Source organism: Quercus robur, chromosome 7, assembly GCF_932294415.1.
Source record: "Quercus robur chromosome 7, dhQueRobu3.1, whole genome shotgun sequence".
In the NCBI taxonomy this organism is placed as follows: domain Eukaryota; kingdom Viridiplantae; phylum Streptophyta; class Magnoliopsida; order Fagales; family Fagaceae; genus Quercus; species Quercus robur.
The window spans coordinates 12,470,279-12,494,687 of NC_065540.1; the positions used below are offsets into that span (position 1 = coordinate 12,470,279).

The 24,409-nt window shown below is 37.5% G+C and overlaps 1 protein-coding gene and 1 long non-coding RNA gene across 7 annotated transcripts in view; one reads left to right on the top strand and one right to left on the bottom strand.

Moving 5' to 3' along the window:
• Positions 1–23,412, top strand: part of LOC126692281 (F-box protein At5g07610-like) — a 33,744-nt gene extending 10,332 nt beyond the window's left edge. The window contains exons 1-3 of one of the 6 annotated variants that reach the window (XM_050387829.1): positions 3,411–3,506; positions 21,405–23,001; positions 23,150–23,412. In XM_050387829.1, the coding sequence (XP_050243786.1) occupies positions 3,465–3,506; positions 21,405–22,961 (1,599 nt within the window). In that variant the 5' untranslated portion in view covers positions 3,411–3,464 and the 3' untranslated portion in view covers positions 22,962–23,001; positions 23,150–23,412. Of the gene's footprint in view, positions 1–3,410; positions 5,098–5,245; positions 5,592–21,404; positions 23,002–23,149 lie in introns of those variants that run through there. The other 5 variants (XM_050387830.1, XM_050387827.1, XM_050387825.1 and 2 more) reach the window with 5 other exon arrangements.
• On the bottom strand, positions 283–21,555 carry LOC126692289 (uncharacterized). The gene is made up of 2 exons (XR_007644959.1): positions 21,411–21,555; positions 283–3,506 (listed from the first exon to the last, which is right to left on the bottom strand). It is a non-coding gene; the product is annotated as an uncharacterized LOC126692289 (long non-coding RNA).
• Positions 23,413–24,409: the final 997 nt, after the last annotated feature.

Below are 24,409 nucleotides of genomic sequence, written 5' to 3' on the forward strand. Positions count from 1 at the left end.
AGAGTATTCCATTCTTTTATAAAATTTTGCCATCAATATTATTTTCTTCAATATAGTTTGTGCACTACCTCCCCACAGAAAGAAAAGTGCATTCTAAATCAAAGAAAAAAAACTAGAGCCGAGTAGAGAAAAAGACTTACCCAAAAGCGAGAGAGAAGAGACTTGATTTGTGTACAGAATCAAAGAGACCACGAACTGAGAATCTGAGATAAAGAATTGGGGTTGAAAAAGATTGAGATTTTGATTGTGCGATTTGAATTTTTGGGGAAAATAGGGTAAGGATTGGGTGCAGAATCTGAAAAAGATTCAGATTTTGATGGTTTTGGGGAAGCTCTTTTTGAGATTTTGATTTTTTTTGGGAAGAGGGTTTTGGGTTCAAATTCAAAATCTGAAACAGAGAGAGAGAGAGAGAGAGATGACCGTTGCTCGGTTAGTGGGACTATATATACAGTATATATTAGTATAGTTAAATAGGAAAAGTTAAAGTTTGAAATATTCTTTTTTTTTTTTTTTTTTTTTTTTTTTTTAGAAAGAAGACCAAACTCTTATTAAGTAGGAAGGCCAGTTAAGTCGGCCTGAAGTACAGGAAGAATATCTGGTTGTACATCTTCCATCCAGACTTGCATTTGAGATAAAGAAATTGCCCTTCTTGCTAAAGAGTGAGCTACAATATTACAATGCTTACGCACATGAGAGTAATTTATTTTTGAGAAACATGAGGCAAGAAACTGAATGTCCTTCAGTATGTGTCTAAAGCTTGACAGAGAGTGAGTATTGTTTACTAGTGCTGAGATAAGTATCTACGAGTCCCCTTCCAAGGTTATCTGTTGAAACCCGGTCTCTAGTGCTAGCTTCAAAGCCCTCCTTGCTGCCAGTGCTTCCACTTCGATAGCTGTAAAGGGAAGTGTGGTTTTTCCGAAAGAGAGAGCATGACTTGGCCCTCTGAGTTGCGGATGACCACTCCCAAGCCGGCGCTATTTTCTGCTGCAAATATAGCGCCATCGAAATTAACTTTGTAAATGTTGCTGCTCGGTGCTTGCCAACTGGTTGGTGGTCGGCCCACTGGGATGATGGTTGAGACGTTGTAGAGCTTAAATTCATGCATCCTATCTTGTGCTTGAGTTATCAGCTCGTTGAGAGGAGCTGCTGGTTTTCCGAAGCGAAGGTTATTTCTCCGGTTCCAGATTGCCCACGCCACCATGGAGAAGTGTGTTGGATCCCTGTTATCTGCAAAACACAACCGATTAGATCAATAAAAGATGTCGCCTGCTTCAAGCAACTATGATCCCAGAGCTGTACATCTGACCACAGTCCACGCAGCTTCGGACAGTGATATAGTGCATGGACCACGTCCTCTCTTTGGTCTTTGCATTGCTCACAAAGGTTATCATCAATGACTTTCCTCTTCATCAGGTTCTTCTTTGTAGGTAAAGAATCTTTTAATGCCCGCCAAATAAAATTTTTCACCTTACTCGGAACCTGTAAACTCCATATTGACTTCCAGAGAGGTTTTAGAGACTCCGGATCAGATTGACCAGGTTGAGATGAATGGTACTCTTGTTGCAAGAAAGTGTACCCTGACTTGACCGTGTAACCCCCAGTAGGGCTGAAAGGCCAGGTGAGGGTGTCTGCCTGGTCCGTGTGGCTCAAGGGGATTTTTTTGATCATCTCCGCTTCAAAACTCAGTAGATTTCCTCCAGCACATCTTCCTTCCAAGCTCTGTTTTCAACATCCAAGAGAGCACTAACTTTAGCATCTGCCAAAGCTCCTGTACATGGTGAAATAATTTTTGGGGAGTGTTTTACAGGCAACCAACGTGTACCCCAAATTGAAACTGAGCATCCATCTCCAATCCTCCAAACCGCACCCTTTTGTATTACTTCCCTGCCATTAATTATGCTTTTCCATGCATATGAGGCTGAGTTCGGACTTGTGGCTTCCATAATTGTGCAGTTGGGAAAATACTTGGCTTTGAAAACTCTATAAAACAGTGATGTTTTATCATGCAAGAGTCTCCAAGTTTGCTTTGCAAGTAGTGCATCATTGAATCTTGAAAGATCTTTGAAACCCATTCCCCCTTGTGTCTTCGGTTTGCAAAGCTCCTCCCATTTTGTCCAATGGACCTTTCTGCTCTCTCCTCTTTGACCCCAAAATTTTTTTTTAACCAAAGTCTCAATATCATGGCACAATCCGATTGGTAGCTTGAAACACGACATCGCGTATGTAGGCAAAGCTTGTGCCACTGCCTTGATTAGAATCTCCCTTCTTGCCTGAGATAGTAATTTCCCTTCCCACCCTTGCAATTTTTTCCACACCCTTTGTTTGATATTGTCAAAGCTCTCTTTTTTTCTTCGACCAATGAAAGATGGTAGGCCCAAGTACTTTTCATATTGCTACACCACCGGTACTCCAAGAGCGGTTTTGATTGTGTTTTGCATATCCTGAGAGGTTGATTTACTGAAGAATAGAGTGGTTTTGTCTCTATTTATTTGCTGCCCCGATGCACCTTCATACTTGGTTAAGACTTCCAATAATTTCTGACACTCGCTTTCTTTTGCCCTGCAGAAGATAAGACTATCGTCTGCAAAAAGAAGGTGAGTTAGTCTAGGACCATTCCGGCAAATCGAAACCCCCCTTATGTCACCCAAAGTTTCAGCTTTTTTCAACAACCCATGAAAACCCTCTGTGCATAAAAGAAATAAATAAGGGGAGAGAGGGTCGCCTTGTCTAAGGCCTCTAGTTGGGGTAATGTGCCCTTGGGGTTCCCCATTTATCAAAACCGAGTATGTGGTTGTCGAAATACACTTCATCATCAATTTAACCCATGCCTCTGCAAAACCCATTTTCCGCATCAGTTTCTCCATGTATCGCCACTCCACTCTATCGTACGCCTTACTCATGTCCAACTTCAAAGCCATGTACCCTGTGTTACCCGATGAGTGATTTCTCATGTAGTGTAGAGTCTCAAAAGCCACCATGATGTTGTCTGAAATTAACCGATCCGCCATGAAAGCACTTTGATGATCAGAGACAAGCTGTGGCATAATTTGTTTCAACTTGTTTGCCAACACCTTTGAAAAAATTCTAAAAAGAACATTACTAAGGCAGATAGGTCGATATTGGGAGACATATTCATGACTTTTTACTTTAGGAATTAAAGTAATAAAGGAGTGACAGAGTGCATTAGGCAGAGTGCATATGTGGCTGTCGAAATACAATTTTTAACCATTTATTGGAAAATAAAAATAAACGGTTTGGATTAGTCCAGCTCAATCAGAAACCGACATGGAAACCGACACGTATATGGCCGTCTATAAATTATAAAGGCAAATCCATAGATTTAAAATACTTAAATTACCTTTCCGGTTTATAGTATTAAACTTCGGTTGTTTTCGTTTATTTAGGTTTCTCTTCCTTTTCCCCAACCCAACAAAGAAATATCTGCTTCTGTTTCCGCCGTTACCATGGCGGTGGAGTCAATCAAAATCACAGACACAGACACAGACCTTCCTCTGGTTTTGTCTTGTAAAAGAAGAAAAGAAGATGATGTTGAAGAGGATCCGAAGGAATTTCCACATCGCAAAAGAAGAAGATTAGAAGAAGAAGAAGAAGAGCCAGATCCGGATGATTCGACCCAGCTGCCTGAATGCATCAAGATCGAAGAACTGCCAGATGCTATACTGTTCGAGATCCTTTATCGACTCCCTTGCCGATGGGCTCTCCAATGTAAGTCTGTGTCGAAGCGCTGGTGTTCTGTGATTTCTCATCCCTTGTTTGTTCGCAACGCCATGCTCCACCGACACCCACTCAGTAAGTCAAACACAGACCCCTTTACTCTTGTGTTATACCATGCCACAAAGATCCTCGCTCTTCCATTCGATGAGGACTGTGGCGGTGTTGGTGACGGCGACGGTGACGGTGACGGTGACGGACTCGATTTTCTCAACTTTCTTCCCTGTATCGAGTTTGCAAGAAAAAATTATCCCTTTTGCGTCGAAGCATCGTTCAACGATTTATTACTGATACGCAGCGAAGTTCTGCCGATTGTTAATTCAGGCTTTACTGAGTATATCATCTGTAATCCTATTACCAAACAGTGGATCATTCTCCCTCGCCTTCCATACCAGGGATATCGCGGAATTGTTTTGGTGGGCTTTATATGCATTCCAGATAGCTGTGACAAAGAGCAGGGATGTATTGCCAATGCCCATTACAGTTATAGAGTGGTGCGCATTTATTCTCCCACTCAATCCAACTCTACTCAGATACGTATGCAGATCTTTTCTTCCGACACCGGTGAATGGTGCGACTCTCTTGTTTCGTCACCGCGCGGATTTAATTCCTTGTTTGGAACGCCTCAGCATGCTGGTGTTGTTGCCTGCAATGGGGTGCTACATTGGGTGGATGAAAATGATAGAATGATCAGAGGCTTTGTTGTGTTCGATCCATTCAACAATGCACAAGGATGCCGCTATATTGATCCACCCATTGACCTTTCCCTTGGAGAATGGGTCTCCTTTGGAGTGTTCCAAGGGCGTCTCCGGATATTCCAAGATTCTTCTTTGCAATACTCTCGCAGTTTTTCTGTTTGGGAACTCGAGGATTACAACAATGCTGGTACATGGTGTCTGAAATACAAAATTTACTTCAAAGACATGGTTTCAGAATATTCCGATCTCCTCAAGATGGCAAAGGAAAAGATCTCAACTGGGTCATTGTTAGCTTTCCATCCAAATGTTGGCGAATTTGTTTTTTTACAATTTCGCAAATGCATTGTTTTGTGTAACATGCGGACGAGGGTATTAACAATGGCCGGCCGACTGGAAAAACTTTTACCATGCAAAAGTATATACTCCTCTAATAGCATACCTGCAAAATATGTCTTCTTAGTTGGGCAACCATCGTGGCCAACACCAGTACCTCTCCCATTGAAGTTTGAATGCCCTTCCCCATTTTTATGGAGCGAGTTTGTTTCTAAACGTCAAAAGCAAAAGAAGCAACGGCAAGAAGTTGAGAAGTTGAGGGCAGCGCCAACACCAATTCCTCTCCATGTTTGAATGCCCTTGGTTCTAAACTACAAAACTCAAGAAGTTGGAAGTAAGTTGTTATTTTGTCTTTTAATCTTTCCTCTCCAACTTTTATGATGCTTTTAGAACTCATTTGGATTGGAAATTATATCTTCATTATAAATTCCTAAGTAAGAGCATTTTGCTTGTCTCCATCCCTTTTCCTCCATCCCAAGCAGACTGTTTTCTGTTTTGAGATGACAAAGAAGCAGTTATCATGAAGTTGAAGGCAGTCATATCTCTAACAGTGAAGTTTAGTTGCTCAAATCATTGTTGGTACAGACTACAGATTGTGGGATGTAGTGCATTGCTTTTTATTATGCAACAAAATTTGTACTTATTCATGGCAGGCCAGCGATTCAAGTGCTTTTCGTGTAACCTCGTCCTTAGAAAAGTCACCCCTGCCACAAAGGACCCAGCACATGGTAAGTTGGGACCGTCCTGGGAAGGACCCTACAGAGTCGTCCATTATTCGTGTCAGGGCAGCTACCACCTGGAGGATTCAAAAGGGAAAAGACTATCTCGTCCATGGAACGTTGAGCATCTAAAGAGGTATTACGAAAAGGAACCATAAACTTCATTGTAAAACCAATTTGATACTTCTATCTTATGTAAGCAATTGTTCGAGTTATAAGTATTATCCAGCATCCCTTGAATGTTATTGAGCAAATCATTCACCACTGTTTCCAAAGATAAGCACAGGCGATCGTCCCTAAAAAGCTTAATGACGATAAAATTCCTTAACTGGATGTACATCGTCCCTAAAAAGTTTAATGACGATAAAATTCCTTAATGGATGTACATCGTCCCTAAAAAGCTTAATGACGATAAAATTCCTTAAATGGATGTACATCGTCCCTAAAAAGTTTAATGACGGTAAAATCCCTTAGTGGATGTACATCGTCCCTAAAAAAAGCTTCCTTAAGAAATGCACGTCGCCTCTAAAGCTAAATTTCCTTGATGTCCATGCGCATCACACAACATGACATCGTCTGTACAGGAGGGCAAAAACCCTTCAAGTTGATCAACATAATCTCGTCCATACAAGACGACCAAAAAGTCAGGTTATAGGAAACACTTCCAAAATCAAAAGCGCAAACCCAAACACAGACATTTATAAAATCAAACATAAAGTTAAATTGTTCTAGAAACAAAAATAGGGGGCCCCAAAAACAGGAGGGGCATCCAAACAACAGCTGTTCTGGACTTGGTGCATAAAAAAAAAAAAAAAAAAAGAAGAGAAATTTTCTTAAAAGCAAATTAAGCTGGAGGAGCAGTATCATCGTCCTGGTTGGCCTGAGGTGGTTCAACACCGGTAGACGCTCCTGCTTGAGCCGCCTCGTCCTCCTCAATTTCCTTATCAACGGCTTCAAAATCTAGATCATCAAGGCTTACGGCAGGACCATGCTTGACCAAATACCTTCACAGCAGCTCGAACCCTTTAAAGTACCACTGGAAGAGAATGGTGTTGTATTCTTCAGTGGATTGAAAAGCAGTGACGGCCTTGGCCACTGCAACTTTCATCTTCTGAGCAGCCGCCGCTAGCAGTTCGTCCTTCTGCTTCACGGATTGCCTCTCGACGTCCAGCTGCTCCGTCAGCACACGGACTTGCTCCTTGGAAACGTTAAGAGAGTCCATAGTCGTGATCAAATCCTTCCGCAAACCAGAAGTCTCGGCCTCCAAAGCTTCTACCTTCGAGTTGGCCACGACGGCCTTCTCCTCATTCGCGAGATATTGAGTGGTGATGTGCATGGTCTCCCCCAACACCTACGGACGAATACAGAGTTAATAAAAATTAGATCAATGAAAAACAACAAAAATGGTTAGGCAGGTAAAAACGAGGAAAAGGACAGGGTATATGATGATTCACCTACACAAGTTTATGAACGTGGCGGCTCACCATCTCGTGTGAAGGAATGCTCGTGACTTCCCTCATCTCACCAGGGGTAAAAAGCTCGGTGGCACGGTCCATGGCCGTCCCTGCGTCTGACCAAACGCTGGCATCGACCTCCCCTTTCCCTTTGTTGGCAGCCTTCTGCTTCTTCGAAGGACGAGCGACCTCCTCAATTGAAATACCAGGAGAGGCAGCTAGACCCTCTTCCAGATCAAGGGTAGGTGTGGACGACCCTCTCTCCACTACCTCTTTCTCCTTCTCCCTATCTGTGATCCTCAGCCTCTTCTGGCCTATGCTGGAAAGGGGCTCATTCTTTTTGCCCTTGATTTTATCATACATCTCCTTGTTGAATTTCGACGTCATTTCTACCCAAATGATATCAAGGACGAATAAAAGAGGTGTAAGGACGAATAAAAAAGACGTAAGGACGAATAAAAAGAATGCAGATAAACACGAAGAAAAAGCGTGAAGTGCAACTTACGTTTTCTCTCTTCACGGTCAAGGGTACTGAGAACGTAAAGTGAAGGTTCTGGTCCCAGGCAGTGACGAGCCAAGGTTCGCGGATCAATCAGCTCACCAAAATCTTCTATCGTCCTTGCGTATTCAAGAGCAGCCTGCACTCGCTTTGCAAACTTGGCCTCTAGCTCCGGACGGTCTTTCACTGCAAAGGACGACGTCAAGACACAGAAGCTGAAAAAAAAAAAAAAAAAAAAAAAAAAAAAAAAAAAAAAAAAAAAAAAAAAAAAAGGGCCAACAACATTGGGGAACACGCACCAATCAACGGGGTCTCCCATCGTTGCAGCAACCTAGGTACATTCCCCCACAGATCGTCAGGCAACGTTTCCCAACCGTCCCCAGATACAAAGAAGTATCTTGATTTCCAGTAGCGAAAGGACGACGGAAGGTCAGCTACCAGACGGGCCTTCCTAGACCAAGGGACGAACTCGTAGTACCCAAATTCTCTGGACTCTTTCAGACGATATAAGTAGACAAACTCATTAACTGAGATCATATCCCCATCAGCAATGGTCGTCCAGATCACCATGCAACTAATCATTATTCTCCAGGAGTTAGGCATAAGTTGCCTCGGTGCAAGGTTAAAATGGTAAAGAAGCTCCATTATGAATGGATGGACGGGGAATCAGAGGCCACACGAAAAAGCAGCCTCATAAAAGCAAACTTCTCCGTGGGCAAAGGCACAAGCCTTTTCGCCCTTCCTGGGTAGACGAGCCTTAGTTCCCTCTGGAAATTGGAATCTGTCCTTAAATTTACTAAAAACCTCAACTTTTAAGGAGCAATTTTCCTTCAGGGCATGAAATCGACGGGCCGTCGCCGGAACAGGGGAATGGGAGGACGAAGGAGCACGGGAAGGAGTGGTGGTTATAGCAACGGTCCCGGCCTCTTCCTCGACCACATTTGAGGATGAACCCCTTTCTAAATCACCTAACCCTTCTTCTAAACCCATATTTTCCTCTCTTAGTTGCCCTCTAATAGACCGGAACCAAGCTTGAGACTCCAACAGAAGGGGGTATAAAACACCCAACGCCAAACCTAGCCCAGAACCCCTATTAACAAATTCCTCCACTACTGGGTACGAACCGGCGAGGGAAGGCGCACCTAATAGGTCACCAGAAAACTCTACCAAGGAACCTAGGCGGGCAAGGAGAAAGGCTACGGAAGGGAAGCTACGCCTAACTTCGAAAGGGTCCACCATTAAAAAGAAAAAAGAAAAAGAACTAACTCCACCACTCAGTGAGAAGAGAAACCAGTACAGAAAGGGAAAAGAATTTAAGTGACACAAATGCAAGGAAAAACTGAAAAGGAAAGAAAAGCGTAAATGGGGTGGGCGTACCTGGAAGTTAGGGAGGAAACTGAGGAGGGGAGGAGCAAAATACGCGTAAGAGAGATCAACTGCAATGGGGAAGTGCAAAAAGGAAAAGCCAAAAGAAATCAAAGGTTTCTGCCTTGGAAAGTGCGGGAAAACTGAAAAGGCACTCACCGGAAACGAGGCACTCCCACCAGTAGAAATCTGACACGTGGCACTGAGAGGAGCCACAGCCGCCACTACGCAATCAATGCGGAGCAGAACTCGAAGCGCCATTTCTGAAAAATAAATAACAATCTTTTCATATTCCTATAATCATCCAAATAATGGACGACCATGGAATAGGGGGGCAGCTGATAAGCCCGACCAAAATGGTAATCGTCCATACAATGCAAGATAGGGACGATCTTACTAAAATCGTCCAGAGAGGTAAGGTCGTTGCTCAAAGATCCGAACACTCGTTCCCACTCTCCGCGGAACGGTTACGAAACAGTAATCAAACCTTCAGACCGTTGGGAATGGCAGCTCATCATTAACACCCAGCAAAGACGTTACCAGGCTAGATTAAAGCCTCCATCAAGGCTCCACCAACGGCTAGAAGAGAAAACCTGCAAACACACATATATAAAGACGGAACCCCGAAAGGGGTAGGGTAAGAAAACACTCTAGCAAATTACTCCCATTGTTCTCCTTTGTCAATCTTTCTAACTTTGGCATCGGAGACCTTTTTGCAGGCACAACGCCGGCAAACTACTTCCTTTCGTTCGTCCACGGGTTGCAGAAGGTTGATCTGGCGAGGAACAGCTTCATCTGGACGATCATAAATCAACTGACGATCAAATCATCATCAGTTACTAATGTGTTTTGCTCTTATTTTGGCTGTTCTCTTATTTTATGCTAATTGTAGGATGAGTGTCTGCATGGATTCTGTTCTTGAACTCTCTCAACTGGCCCTCTCTCAGCCAACCTCAGCTGGAAAGGCACTGGCATCCAATTATTTTAGCACTGGATCTTTCTTGGTGTACAAACCAACAGATGGTTAATTTAAAATTTTCTAGACTAAGCATCCCCTGATGAAGTTGTCTACTTTCAACGGAAGCTTTGCAAAAACTTTTTCTGCTTTTGCATTAATTTTTAGGGAAACTATTGCTAATATTCGGTGGAAGTATTTACCACCTCTGTTCAGCTGTCATGCAGATGCATGTCTGCTTTGTTATTAATTGTTTGTATCATAAGATTAAATTAGACAATCAGTGGGACTAATTTTGCATGTATAAAGTTCTATAATTTCCACAATCTGGTTAGAAAGGGATTGTATCATGTTCTATCGTTCAGTTTTGGCGTGAGAAAGATTGAAAAATTGTAGTACCCCTAGTCCATGTGAGAAAAGTGAGCGTTTGTAGATTGGCGTTGCTGGATTTACATGCTTTCATTTCATGTCTCAAGTTAAATTCCCTGAGCAATAACCCAAAGAAAAGTTGATTTTTTGTTCATGATGAACTGGCCTTTGTATGCATGCATTTTTATCTGTAACTCTCTAGGGTAACACGAATGAGAGGGAGGGGAAATAAATATGAAAGAGAAAAATTAAGCAGATAGGACCATTTTTAAGAAAAACAATAATTATTTGCACACTATTGTGCACACTCAGTAGTGTAAGAAGTATGGACATCCTTAAAAAAATGTGGATATCTTTTCAAAACAACAATATTTGTGTTTTAAGAACTAAAGGGAGGTCACGGTTTGGTCCATTTGGAACCAGCGGAACCGTGTGCGGCTTAACCAAACAGCAGATGCCATCCATCAGATTGCGCTTCTCTCTAAACAGTGGCTAGCTGAGTACCAAGCAAGACAGAGCAGTCCTAATCCAGTTCCCCTGCGCTCTCAACCAACCAGATGTAAGTGGAAGCCTCCGCCATCAGGTAATTTCAAGATTAACTTTGATGGAGCGATTTTCCCAACGGAAAAGAAGTCTGGTATAGGAGTGGTTATTAGAGATAGCAGAGGTCTTGTTATTGCTGCATGTTCGAAGGTGGTGCACCAGATGTTAGGAGCTTCCGAGGTCGAAGCTATGGCTGCGACATGGGCTCTTTCCTTTGCAGCTGATGTAGGGGTGAACCGGGCTGTGTTAGAGGGAGATTCATTGGATGTTATTGCAGGGTTAAGGGAGGATAGGATGGTTTTGGTGCCATACGGATTACTTTTGGAGGATGCAAGGTTTTTGTCCCAACAATTTGATGAGTTGCGTTACTCTCATACAAAGAGGGAAGGCAACAGGCTAGCACATTATCTGGCTAGATATGCAGTTGGCATACCAGATTTTCTAGTTTGGATGGAGGATGTTCCTCCACAATTTTATTCTGTATTCCAAACCGATTTATCGGGTTTTTCTTAATAAATTACATTGACTTCTTTCTCAAAAAAAAAAAAAAAAAGAACTAAAGGGAGGTCTAATAAATGGTCCTCGTAGTAAAAAAATAAACTATTACTGTCAGCACAAGTTAGCTCTACCAAACTTGATTATACTTCTTTTAGGTGAATTGGTGTTTGTTCTTAACCAAAAAAAAAAAAAAAAAAAATTGGTGTTTGTTTACTATTTCTTCGCTTGACCACCAATAATGGTTGACTCTATCTCTTACTTCAAATGGGAAGTCATAAACCCTACGTTTAATAGCTGATGTGCCAATATATTCAACTTACAAATTACGCTCCGATGGTATAAAAATAGTTTTCATATTTTTTTAATGTTTAATAGCATAAAAAAAAAAGTCAAAAGAAAATTATATTTAGTCAACAGAAAAATTATGGTTTTATTTTTTAAAAATTGTTTTTCACTATTTTTTTTTTTTTTGGGAAAATAACTCATTATCGCTGAAACAAATAGAGCATCAGTCCAAGGATGCATGATACTGAAATATTTTTATTAAAATTTGAGTTATATTACAAGATTGTGGCTTATTAGTACCAGATGCCCATTAGAAAGGAGTAATTTAGTAATCACACCTCATCACACACCATTTTGTGTAATTTGAGAAAATATCTCGTGTATCATATGATGCATATTTACTCTCACAATGTGTGGGTTTCTATATTTGTCAATTCACACATTGTGATATGGATGATTTACGTGCATATGTTCAATGTATAAGATAAAAATTGTTGCAACTCAGTCTCAAAATCATGGGATAGTTGATCAATTCCTAGTTTTTTAAGTCTTGGATAGAGCCAATGAATGTTAGGAACCCTGATCCTAATGATCTGTTCTAACTTGGAAAATGGCTACTAAGAGAGAGAGAGAGAGATATTTAGCAGACTCATCATAGCATAATAGACCCTGCCCACTAACTTAGGACTAATGCGACAAATTTAATGTCTGTTAATACGAGCTAATAAGGCGGGACTAAGGAAAGTCAAATTACATTCACCATATAGAGTGCTACTCAGCAAATCATAGCCATACATCAGCTAGCGGCAGCAACACTTGTTAACCCTTTCTCTTCACAGCTCAATCCATGCATGTAAATCCATTTGTGGTGGCTACTTCCTAACCCTTGATCAACACTTCCTAACCCTTGCTTTTCCGGGGCAGACCCACGGGTCGAGTTTGGGCATAAAGAAACCTGGCCCAAACCCGACTTGTTGCCATTCCTACAACTAAATCGTATTAACACCGCAACATATATTACTAGCACTACAGCTTGGTCTAATAAATTAGAACTCCATACAAATATTTCCTACGTGAGAAGCTTATCAACATCCAAGAGTATGTTTGAGCCAGTATTAAAATTGTATTTTTAAGACACGGTTTCTATGTAACATGAATAAGATTGTATGTGAATTGAAATAATGTTTTTAAGAAACGATATAAAATGAATCCTATTTGAATTTTTGCCTTAGAGATATCCAAACCTTAAAGGTTTGGGTGTTTGATATCCATACTGAATAGTATAACCAAAATAGTGTTTTTAAGATATGATTTATGTATAACATGAATACTATTTGAAGAAGTCATTCCTACATTAAAGATATCCATATCTCTAAAGGTTTGAATGTTAGATATCCAAATTGAAATGCAAAGCTAAAATCATGTTCTTAAGATATGATTTCTATATACATGAATTTTATATTACACTTTATAGTAAGCACAAATTAGCTCTACCAAATTTAGGGTGTGTTTGGATAGAACTTATTTTGCTGAAACTGAAAACTGAAAACTGAAAACTGAAAACACTGTAGCAAAATAATTTTTAAATGTGTGAATAGTACCGTGGGACCCATTTTTAATGAAAAAGTTGATAAAAAATGAAATTTGTGGATCCGTAAACAGTGCACAAATGCACTGTTCACATAAAACCGGTCAAAAGTTGCGGCTACTGTTGCATGAACAGTAGCCGCTTGTGGGAAAATCTCGTGAAAAAAAAAAAAAAAAAAAAGGGAAAACGCAGAAACGCACAGCAGCAAAAACGCAAACGCGTATCCAAACCCAGCCTTAGTTACATTTTTTAAAAAAGTTGAATTGGTGTATGTTTACCAGTTTTGCGCTTGACCATTAAATTTTGAAGCCCAATAATGATTGACACTATCTCTGACTTTTTTTTTTTTTTTCAAAACACTCTATCTCTGACTTTAGATGGGAAGCACTAACTTCTAAGTTAGTTGATGTGCCAATATATCAAACTTAAAAATCAGTCCGCAAATACATGATGCTGAAATATTTCTACCAATTGGGGCTAAAATGATCATATAGCACTGTTTAGAAAAATATGTATCGATCTATCATTATTTGCAAAATATTTAGCAATCTACTACCTTTTTAAAACTTGATTTTGTAAAACTCGAGTTTGTCGTATAACTCGAGTTCTAGAAACTCGAGTTCTTTGAAAAAATAGCTTTCAAATTTGCCGTGCTATTTTTTATGGAACTCAAGTTCCATGAACTCTAGAACTCGAGTTCTTTGAAAAAATAGCCTTCAAATTTGCCGTGCTATTTTTTATGAAACTCAAGTTCCATGAACTCGAGTACCATGAGAAACTTGATTTCCTCAAACTCGAGTTCTCAATTAGTGGTAGATCCTTACATATTTCAGAAACAATAGTATATTACAAAATATATTCAAAAACAGTGATATTTGGCCATTTTGACCATCAAATTGGAGTTATAATACTCCAACTATTACTACCACATGCACATTTCAAAGGGGTAATTTAAAAATCACTACTCATCTGCACCATTTTGTCATATTTGAGAATGTGTTTCATGTATTAGATAATGCATTTTTCCTTTTACAATGCGTGAGTCTCATATTGCTATGAAATCCACACATTGTGATATTGAGGATTTATATAAATATATCCAATAAATGAGATAATACTTGTTGTAACTCAACCTGAAAATCATGGGACAGTTGATTCTAAGTCCTAGTTTGATTTGTTCTAACTTGGAAAATGGCTACTTTGAGGGAGCTTGGCTTCCAAAGAGAAAAGAAAGGGATCAATAGAGAGAGAGAGAGTTAAGAGAAAGGAGGAAGAGAACTTGAATGGTATTCATATTCATGAATCAAACAAGCAAAGCACTAACACTGCAGCCAACAGGAACGGACGTAGTCCTTGACGGCCGGCGGCCGCCGGGGGGGGGGGGGGGCAACACACCCCAAATAAAAAAAAAATAGAATATATGCTAAGTATTAATTTTAGCAATTTTGTTTTATAAAATTACACTTTACCCCCTTAACAATATCATTTTAGCAAATTCTTATTAGTTTGTATCTAGGCTCACCACTTACACCACATTTTTACTTATCAATAACCACTTACTATATTAGTAATTTGTAAAAAAGTTTGTAACTCTAACATTTTCTTCCTTTTAAAGACCATAAAAGAATATATAAATTTAAAATTTAAAACAAAATATAAAAGCCCAAAAAAATTAGTCCAACAACAAAAATTACCAATAGTGAAACACCAAAAAAAAAAAAAAAAAAATCCAATCAACTAATTTTACCCAAAACAAACAACCAAATCTTTAAAAAAGTTTAAACAAAATAATTTTGTCCTTACTCAATAACACGTATCAAAGTCAAGAAAACACACACACACCAGTGACTAAGCCACCACATACAACCAGCAGCAAGTCGTCCTCTTAACTACAAGTCTTACCTCCGTTCCTAGCAGCCAGGTCTGGCCTTTCTCAATCTCATACCTCTCTTCATTTGAGTAAACCTCACATTCGAAAGTGACATCAAAAGCATTTATCTAAGCACTACTTGGATCAGCTGCATTGGACTCTCTTTTCATTGCACCTGGGAAATATTTATTTGTAGGTCCCTTTATCAATGGAATAGTCCCATGTAGAGATCTTACGCAGGACTCTTTGTAGAGTTTTGAGTGTTGACTCTGTTGAGTACGAAATAAATTAGAACTCTAGACAAATGCTTCCTACATGAGAAGCTTATCGCCATCCAAGAGTCAAGAGTATGTTTGAATGATTGCATTCTTAAGCAAAATTACTTTTTAAACCTTATAGTTTGAAGAGTGCAACAAATTAAATCCTATATTTTCAAAAATAATAAATTAAGCCTTGAGGTTTCAAAAAGTAACATATAAAATCTCAGGTCCAATAAATATAAATAAATAAAAATTTTGCTCATTTAAGTTTGACAACGTTGTGTTTGGAGTTTAATACAAGTTTAGGATTTAATTTGTTAATTTTTTAAAAATCTTAGAGTTTAATTTGTTTCTTTTTCAAACTTCAAGGTTAAATTTATTAGATTTGAAGTTACAAATTTTAATTTGTTATAACCCAAAAGTATGGGGTTTAAAATCTAACTTTCTTTATTTTTTAATTAGCTTTTTTTGCTTTAATTTTTTTTTAAATTATCTTTGCTTTTATAAAAAAAAAAAAAAAAAAAAAAAAAGTTTAACTCCAAACCCAATTGGAGCTATCTTCTCTAACTCACTAAATGATGATTTATAAGACTATCCATGTATATAACTTAAACTAGTATGTAGCCCGTGCTTATGCATGAGAATGATAAATTGGATTGGTGCTATTGATGTTAGTTTGAGTTATTAAACATATAAGACATTAGTTCAACCAGGACATTTTAACATACTAAAATGGTTTTTCCTTACAATTTTCATGATATTAGTTACGCCAAGTTTCTCATTATATTACTATTATGTATATAATTTTGAAAATCACTATTGGATACTGCGCATATATATATATATATAAATTCACAATTATTGTACTTGAAATTTTACTAAATACAACACAAAATAAAAGGAATAGATTGGTCTAATAGTATTTCCTAAATTAAATGGGAATAGGTGCATAAGATCGTTCAGCTCAATTACAATTTTTTAGATTCAAGATTTTAGCATACAAAATATCTAAATAGAAACCGTATAAAAAATATGCTCATTAATTTAGAAAAAAAATAACAGCAAAAATCTAAAAATTTAATTTTTATGGAAAGCTAACAAAAGCAAAATCCAATTTTGATTCTAATTGAATTTTCTCTAACATTTGTGTGTGTGTGTGTGTGTATTACCTAGTTAGTAATGAACCGTATATAATCAAGGTATATTACATAAATAATTTATAAATTGAATTATTTTTAGTTACACAAAAATAGCTCATAAATATAAAATCATTCAAACTCTTTTTTCCTCTAATAATAGATGAAACTGAAAAAAACTCAAATTTGAATAATTTCAATTTTGAGTTTCAATTTTGTGTCATATGTTTAGATCTATGTGGAGACTACATTATAATTATCCTTTCAATTGTTCAATTCAAATCTCAAATTAGAGTACAATTTTGTGTCATATGTGTTAAAAATATTCTTAATTTTTGTGCCAAAAATAAAATCACATCATAGATATTCATCCAAATATTCATTGTATTTACAACAATGTAAATACCGAGGAGTCAAATGAAGCAAGCGTTAAATGCTGCTCTAAAGAAGAGAGAAAATTCTAAAGGGAAGAAACAGAGAGGGATAAGAGACATGGTCGACCCACTCCCCCTCCGCATATGCTTCCCACCCCTTATTTTCACGAAAAGGAAAACTCAATGTAGAGGAAATTAATGGCAACGTGTTAAGGATAGACCTCATCTACAAATTAAAAGTCCTACAACTATGGAACCATCTATTAATGATCAACACAACAACAGATGGTAGCAGATAATGATCAACATAGTAACAAATTGCAACTCCACTGGTACTCCTCTCCCTCCAAATTTCGGCTTCAAACTTAATCTTTTATGCAATATTCGTTTCTTCCAAATATCACAAAATACTAAATTTCACTTCCAAAGACGCTAATAACGACTTTGACTAACCATCCTTTGACAAGATTCTATTCAAAGAATGGAGAGATACATCCTCAAACAAGCTTTGGTGGTCCATCATATATGTGTAAATCATCTCTCTCTCTCTCCTATATCCTTATTAGCCACATTAAAAACAAAGATAGATAGAGTTTGTCGACTAAACATACATACTCAAAGGAGGTTTTTTTCCCTCACTCAAACGGTCCATCATCTTACCCAATTACCTGCCATACCATTACAAACTCAGTTTTTTTTTTTTTTTTTTCCTGTGAAAATTTCAGGCACCAAACAACGATGGGGGGTTCAAAAGCAGGGATGGATCTTTTCGATGTCATTCTCACTAAGGTTCATCTCTCTCTCTCTCATTTAGTTTTCATTCCCTTAATTTGAAATAGTGATGAGTTTGTCTCAATAATTTATCTTTGCAACTTCAATGGTTTAGTTTTATTTATATAAAATTTGTGTATGGGATTTGGTATTAAAGTGGTAAAAGGGTGGTGGGTAATTCAAATTATTAGTGTCATCATATTGGAACTACCAGAAATAGTGGACACTAGTCACTGTGTTATTGGAGTATTTTGAAATGGATTAGGATTGGTAGATTGTCCATTTTATTCCTACCCATAAAATTTTAATGGAATTGTTTTGGACAACTAGAACTCTAAATAGAGTGGAGGATTGTATCACAGTTTGTTTTATTTCATGTGAATTTCAGAGCATTGTAGAATAATAAAACCATCATAATATTGGAGCCACAATCATTAACTACAATATCAGCGACAAAACCAGAAGTTTAAATTGGTTTGTCATTTGGCTACATTCAATTGTTCTTCTTCCATGTGTTCACAAAAAAATTAAATAATAGTATCCATGGTTGAATTGTTAACTAACAGCTCCTACTGAAGATGACTTCAGAACATTCTCTATAGTCACACAAGAGGAGCAATAAAGAAGGGTTGGCAGCTAACATGCTAAGAATGAGTAATTCTTGGTCTTTGCCAGATTCTTACTTTGGGTGTCCTCCTTAATATATAATTAGATATATCAAGACAGAAAAATTACAAAATCCTAGGAATAGAAGCCTCAAAAGTCTTGCAAGAAGAAACTTAGGCAAGGAATGGTGGCAAGATTATAAAATCATAAGTTGCACTAGATAGCCCTTCTCTTGACATTAGAAGAGAACTTTAGAACTAATTCTAAATATATTAAGATCAAGTACTACTTTTGCTCCATTCATTTAATTTAGGGTCTCCATTTATTTTCAATTAGTGATCAATCTAGCTATAGAAAATCTCCATCAAGCATGCTAAAGGTGGAGAATAAGGAATGAATGATCAATGATGTCTCGGATTTGAAGCTGGCTTGAATTAATAAGAATAAAAATTGTGTTAATGCGAGTAGCAATGGAAGTATATATTGGGTTGGACAAAGTAATTGGATTCAAGTCTCTAATATCAAAGGAGAACATGACATTAATTAGTCTATCTAAACCGAAATAATGGGCTAAAAGTGAAGGACAATGAGGTGAGTACTGTTTTGTTTTGTCTCTTTTTACTTATTTTAAAGTGGAACTCTTATTAGACTATTTCCACCATCTATTGATTAGTAATCCAATCCAATTATATCTATCATTTCTCTCTTGATTTACCCGAAGTGTAACAACTTGATGCATTCTTAGGAAAATAAAGCTTATTTATACCCCATAGTTTAAAGAATAAGTCCGAATTTGATAAGAATAAGGTGTAAAACCTATATTTTACATGTCCAATTAGAGATTGTCACATCAACTATTTACTTAAAACTCAATATATCCTACCACATCAAATAACATCTCAATTAACTCCTACTTGAGTTGGATTTTCATATAGGTATTTGAATTGATTGAGTGTGGTTGTACCTACTGTTTAATATGTGATAGATGTTGTGGTATGTTGGGATTGGAGAGCGTAAAATTTAATCTCTTAAATATGTGCAACTACATCTATGGACCATAATATTTTATGTTGTTACTAATTTCCCATCATAGGTGATATTTGCAACACCATGCCTTAGTTCCATGATACATATTTGGAAGTATAAGAGCTATAAATCTACAACTTGATTGTAAACAAATTTATGTTGTTAAAGATCCATGGAGTTAATATTTTAGCCATTGTAACACATAGGACTAAATAAATAAAAAATCATGCCAAAATCCATGATTGGGTTGTGATTTATCGTTTCTTTCTCCTTCTATATAATATATGTTTCAATATTTTCCAATAGTTAAAACATGTTTAGTATAAACAAAAGCTCATTCTCTCTCTCTCACACAAGAAAACCTTGACACTAAATTTTTTTTGTTTGTTGTTTTTTTTTTTTTAATTATTTAAATCTTTCATATTGAGGGCAGGTTGTACATTTAGGTGATTGTGCTGAGGTGTTGAAATCCCCATATTGAAGTTGATGAGAACATAGATATAAATGTGTAAGAAGACAAAGATGGTATCATGATATCACATCCAGTGAACATTATTTCCAAGAATTTTTTAAGTTGATGAGGACGTAGAGATAACTGATAAAATTCTTCAATGTTTTTTTTTTTCCCCCCCAATAATGTTCAAATTCTTGTGCATACGCACAAGAATTTGAACATTATTGGGAAAAAGAAAAGGACCAAACAGAAGGCATTAGTGCGGTACCAGCCAAGAACCCTCCTAAGGTCAAGTTAGTGAATGAGAAATTTCTAAGAACTCTATAATGAGAGAGTTAGGAATTTTTTGCGTACCTGAGGAAAGAGGAGGTCTGGTGCTTATATAGTGGCGAGAAGGGAACTAAGATCCCTTTCCTTGTAGAGGAGATTTGGTATTAAGGTTTCTGAGATTCTAGGGTGTCTTTCCATATGGGGAAGATATGGTAGCGTGATAAGGTCTTTATGTGTGATGTGCAAGATATTTCTATACATGAGTATTAATGAGGACCAAGCAATGCCATATAGGACCCGTCAGCTTTTCCACCCTATCGGCCTTATGGTTACCCGTCGCTTCAGGTTTTCCCGTCAGTTTGTGGGGGAATGTATCCATTAGCTCTTGTGGTGGTGTCACCCATTGAAAGTGTCATCGGTTTATTAAGGGTATGTTACTTCTATCAGTCTTTCCCGAGCTTCCGTCATTTTTTTTTTTTGTGAAGTCGAGGGTCTCATAGAGGTCATCTGCTCTCTTAGCCTTTTGCTTATAAGTCAATTTACATTTGTCGAAATTACCCCTATCATTTGAAAACCATTATCTAGAGGATAGATTAAGGCCATAGAGGGATTTATTATGTTTTTGGCGTGGATCTAACATTGGAATGAGTGGTGTTGGGAAAGGACAAAAGAATATTAACTTTTTATGTAGGGGTTGTGATTAGACTTATTCATATTTCAAATGACCCAAACCAACCAAGAGACTTATGCAAAAAACTTTACCAAAATAACATAAGATTTAAGGGAGGGAGTACCGGACAACATGAAGAACCGTTGTTGAAAGCAACCCATGAATCACAATTCACTAAAGTTTTCAAGTTTGATCATTCATATTAGTTTATGTAAAAATTTATGTTTATTTTAATATAATAACCTACTTTTTCTATTTTACATACTTATTTTCAAATTATTTCACATCGAATTATTTATTTTACATTATATTTCATTAAAAAAATCAAATTTTCTTGATTTTTTTAATTGTTAATCTTTTTTCATACATAATAATTACTATTCACTCTATTCTCTTATACACGGACCGATATAAGTTATTTTAAAATAAAATTGTGTAAATTTTACACTTTTTTTATTATATAAGAATTGATGTGTTGTTTTATTATATAAGAATTGATGTGAATGTCCTACTTGTTTTTTCATTATATTTTTTTGATAATATGCTCTACCTGTATTCATTGTAAAACAAGATGTACTAGTAAAATTTTCAAGGAAAAACAAGGCTCAGGTGTAAAATAAATTATTATTTATGTATAAAAAGATGAAAAAAAAAGGTCAATTCGGTAATAACACTATAAAATTTTTAACCATTTATTGGAAAATAAAAATAAACGGTTTGGATTAGTCCACCTCAATCAGAAACCGACATGAAAACCGACACGTATATTACCGTCTATAAATATAAAAGCAAATCCATAGATTTTTACCTTTCCGGTTTATTAAACTTCTGTTGTTTAGGTTTCTCTTCCTTTTCCCCAACCCGACAAAGAAATATCTGCTTCTGTTTCCGCCGTTACCATGGCGGTGGAGTCAATCAAAATCACAGACACAGACACAGACCTTCCTCTGGTTTTGTCTTGTAAAAGAAGAAAAGAAGATGATGTTGAAGAGGATCCGAAGGAATTTCCATATCGCAAAAGAAGAAGATTAGAAGAAGAAGAAGAAGAGCCAGATCCGGATGATTCGATCCAGCTGCCTGAATTCATCAAGATCGAAGAACTGCCAGATGCTATACTGTTCGAGATCCTTTATCGACTCCCTTGCCGATGGGCTCTCCAATGTAAGTCTGTGTCGAAGCGCTGGTGTTCTGTGATTTCTCATCCTCTGTTTGTTCGCAACGCCATGCTCCACAGACTCCCATTCAGTAAGTCAAACACAGACCCCTTTACTCTTGTGTTATACCATGCCAAAAAGATCCTCGCTCTTCCATTCGATGAGGACTGTGGCGGTGTTGGTGACGGTGACGGTGACGGTGACGGACTCGATTTTCTCAACTTTCTTCCCTGTATCGAGTTTGCAAGAAAAAATTATCCCTTTTGCGTCGAAGCATCGTTCAACGATTTATTACTGATACGCAGCGAAGTTCTGCCGATTGTTAATTCAGGCTTTACTGAGTATTACATCTGTAATCCTATTACCAAACAGTGGATCATTCTCCCTCGCCTTCCATACCAGGGATATCGCGGAATTGTTTTGGTGGGCTTTATATGCATTCCAGATAGCTGTGACAAAGAGCAGGGATGTATTACCAATGCCCATTACAGTTATAGAGTGGTGCGCATTTATTCTCCCACTCAATCCAACTCTACTCAGATACGTATGCAGATCTTTTCTTCCGACACCGGTGAATGGTGCGACTCTCTTGTTTCGTCACCGCGCGGATTTAATTCCTTGTTTGGAACGCCTCAGCATGCTGGTGTTGTTGCCTGCAATGGGGTGCTACATTGGGTGGATGAAAATGATAGAATGATCAGAGGCTTTGTTGTGTTCGATCCATTCAACAATGCACAAGGATGCCGCTATATTGATCCACCCATTGACCTTTCCCTTGGAGAATGGGTCTCCTTTGGAGTGTTCCAAGGGCGTCTCCGGATATTCCAAGATTCTTCTTTGCAATACTCTCGCAGTTTTTCTGTTTGGGAACTCGAGGATTACAACAATGCTGGTACATGGTGTCTGAAATACAAAATTTACTTCAAAGACATGGTTTCAGAATATTCCGATCTCCTCAAGATGGCAAAGGAAAAGATCTCAACTGGGTCATTGTTAGCTTTCCATCCAAATGTTGGCGAATTTGTTTTTTTACAATTTCGCAAATGCATTGTTTTGTGTAACATGCGGACGAGGGTATTAACAATGGCCGGCCGACTGGAAAAACTTTTACCATGCAAAAGTATATACTCCTCTAATAGCATACCTGCAAAATATGTCTTCTTAGTTGGGCAACCATCGTGGCCAACACCAGTACCTCTCCCATTGAAGTTTGAATGCCCTTCCCCATTTTTATGGAGCGAGTTTGTTTCTAAACGTCAAAAGCAAAAGAAGCAACGGCAAGAAGTTGAGAAGTTGAGGGCAGCGCCAACACCAATTCCTCTCCATGTTTGAATGCCCTTGGTTCTAAACTACAAAACTCAAGAAGTTGGAAGTAAGTTGTTATTTTGTCTTTTAATCTTTCCTCTCCAACTTTTATGATGCTTTTAGAAGTCATTTGGATTGGAAATTATATCTTTATTATAAATCCCTAAGTAAGAGCACTTTGTTTGTCTCCATCCCTTTTCCTCCATCCCATGCAGACTGTTTTCTGTTTTGAGATGACAAAGAAGCAGTTATCATGAAGTTGAAGGCAGTCATATCTCTAACAGTGAAGTTTAGATGCTCAAATCATTGTTGGTACAGACTACAGATTGTGGGATGTAGTGCATTGCTTTTTATTATGCAACAAAATTTGTACTTATTCATGGCAGGCCAGCGATTCAAGTGCTTTTCGTGTTCTCTTGTTCTTTCTAAATTATTGTTGACACTTAAATATAATGAAATTATGTTTTGGAATAATTAATTACCGATGTGAATTTTGTAGCTGTACCTTATATATCTGTCTTTCTAAATTATAGTTGTTACTTTAAATATAATGAAATTATGATTTGGAATAATTAATTACCAATATGAATTTTGTAGCTGTACCTTTTATATCTGTCTTTCTAAATTATAGTTGTTACTTTAATATAGTGAAATTATGTTTTGGAATAATTAATTACCAATATGAATTATGTTAAAGCAATGAAATACCTCCAATTTTCTGATCAAATGATGCACTACAGATTTTTATTTTCTTATGCTTTGCAATGGGTTAAATTTCATTGGTTTTCAACTAGTTTCTGCTATTCAGAAGCAGAATTTGCTTATATTTTTGGAACTTGAGGATTACGGTAGTGCAGGTGCATGGTTCATGATACAAAAAGTTTACTTCATGGACATTGTTTTGGAATATTCTAGGCTTGTTAAATAGTGAAGGAACTCCAGCTGCTGCAGATTTGCTAGCCTTCCACCTACATGATGGCGAAGTTGTCATCTTATAATTCATCAATTCCATTGTCTTGTGCAAAATGTGGAAGAGAGTATTGAAAATGGCCAGCCAACTATGAAATATGGGGAAAACCTTAACTGGTGGTAACTCCTGTTTCTTTGTGTCTGTACCTGCAAAATTGATATTTCTACTTGTGCAACCATCATGGCCAACACCATTTCTTCCACATTCTCAACGAGCAAAAAGATTTGTGAAGTCATTTTAGAGATTCTTCACTTGAGGTCTTTCTTAAACTTTTCTTCTTTTCTTTTTTGGTTCTTTGTCTTTGGTTTTTTTTTTAGAACGAAGTCATCCTTAACTTAGATTTATAATAGTATACTTTTTTGTAATGCCTAACTTGCCGCAGCATTACGGAAATAATCTCTGTGAGAGTGAGTCATGTTCACTGTTTAGGTTGCTTTCTTAAGGGACTATTTCATGTTTAGGCTGCCTTTTTCTATTTGACCATAGAATTTTAGGACATATATAC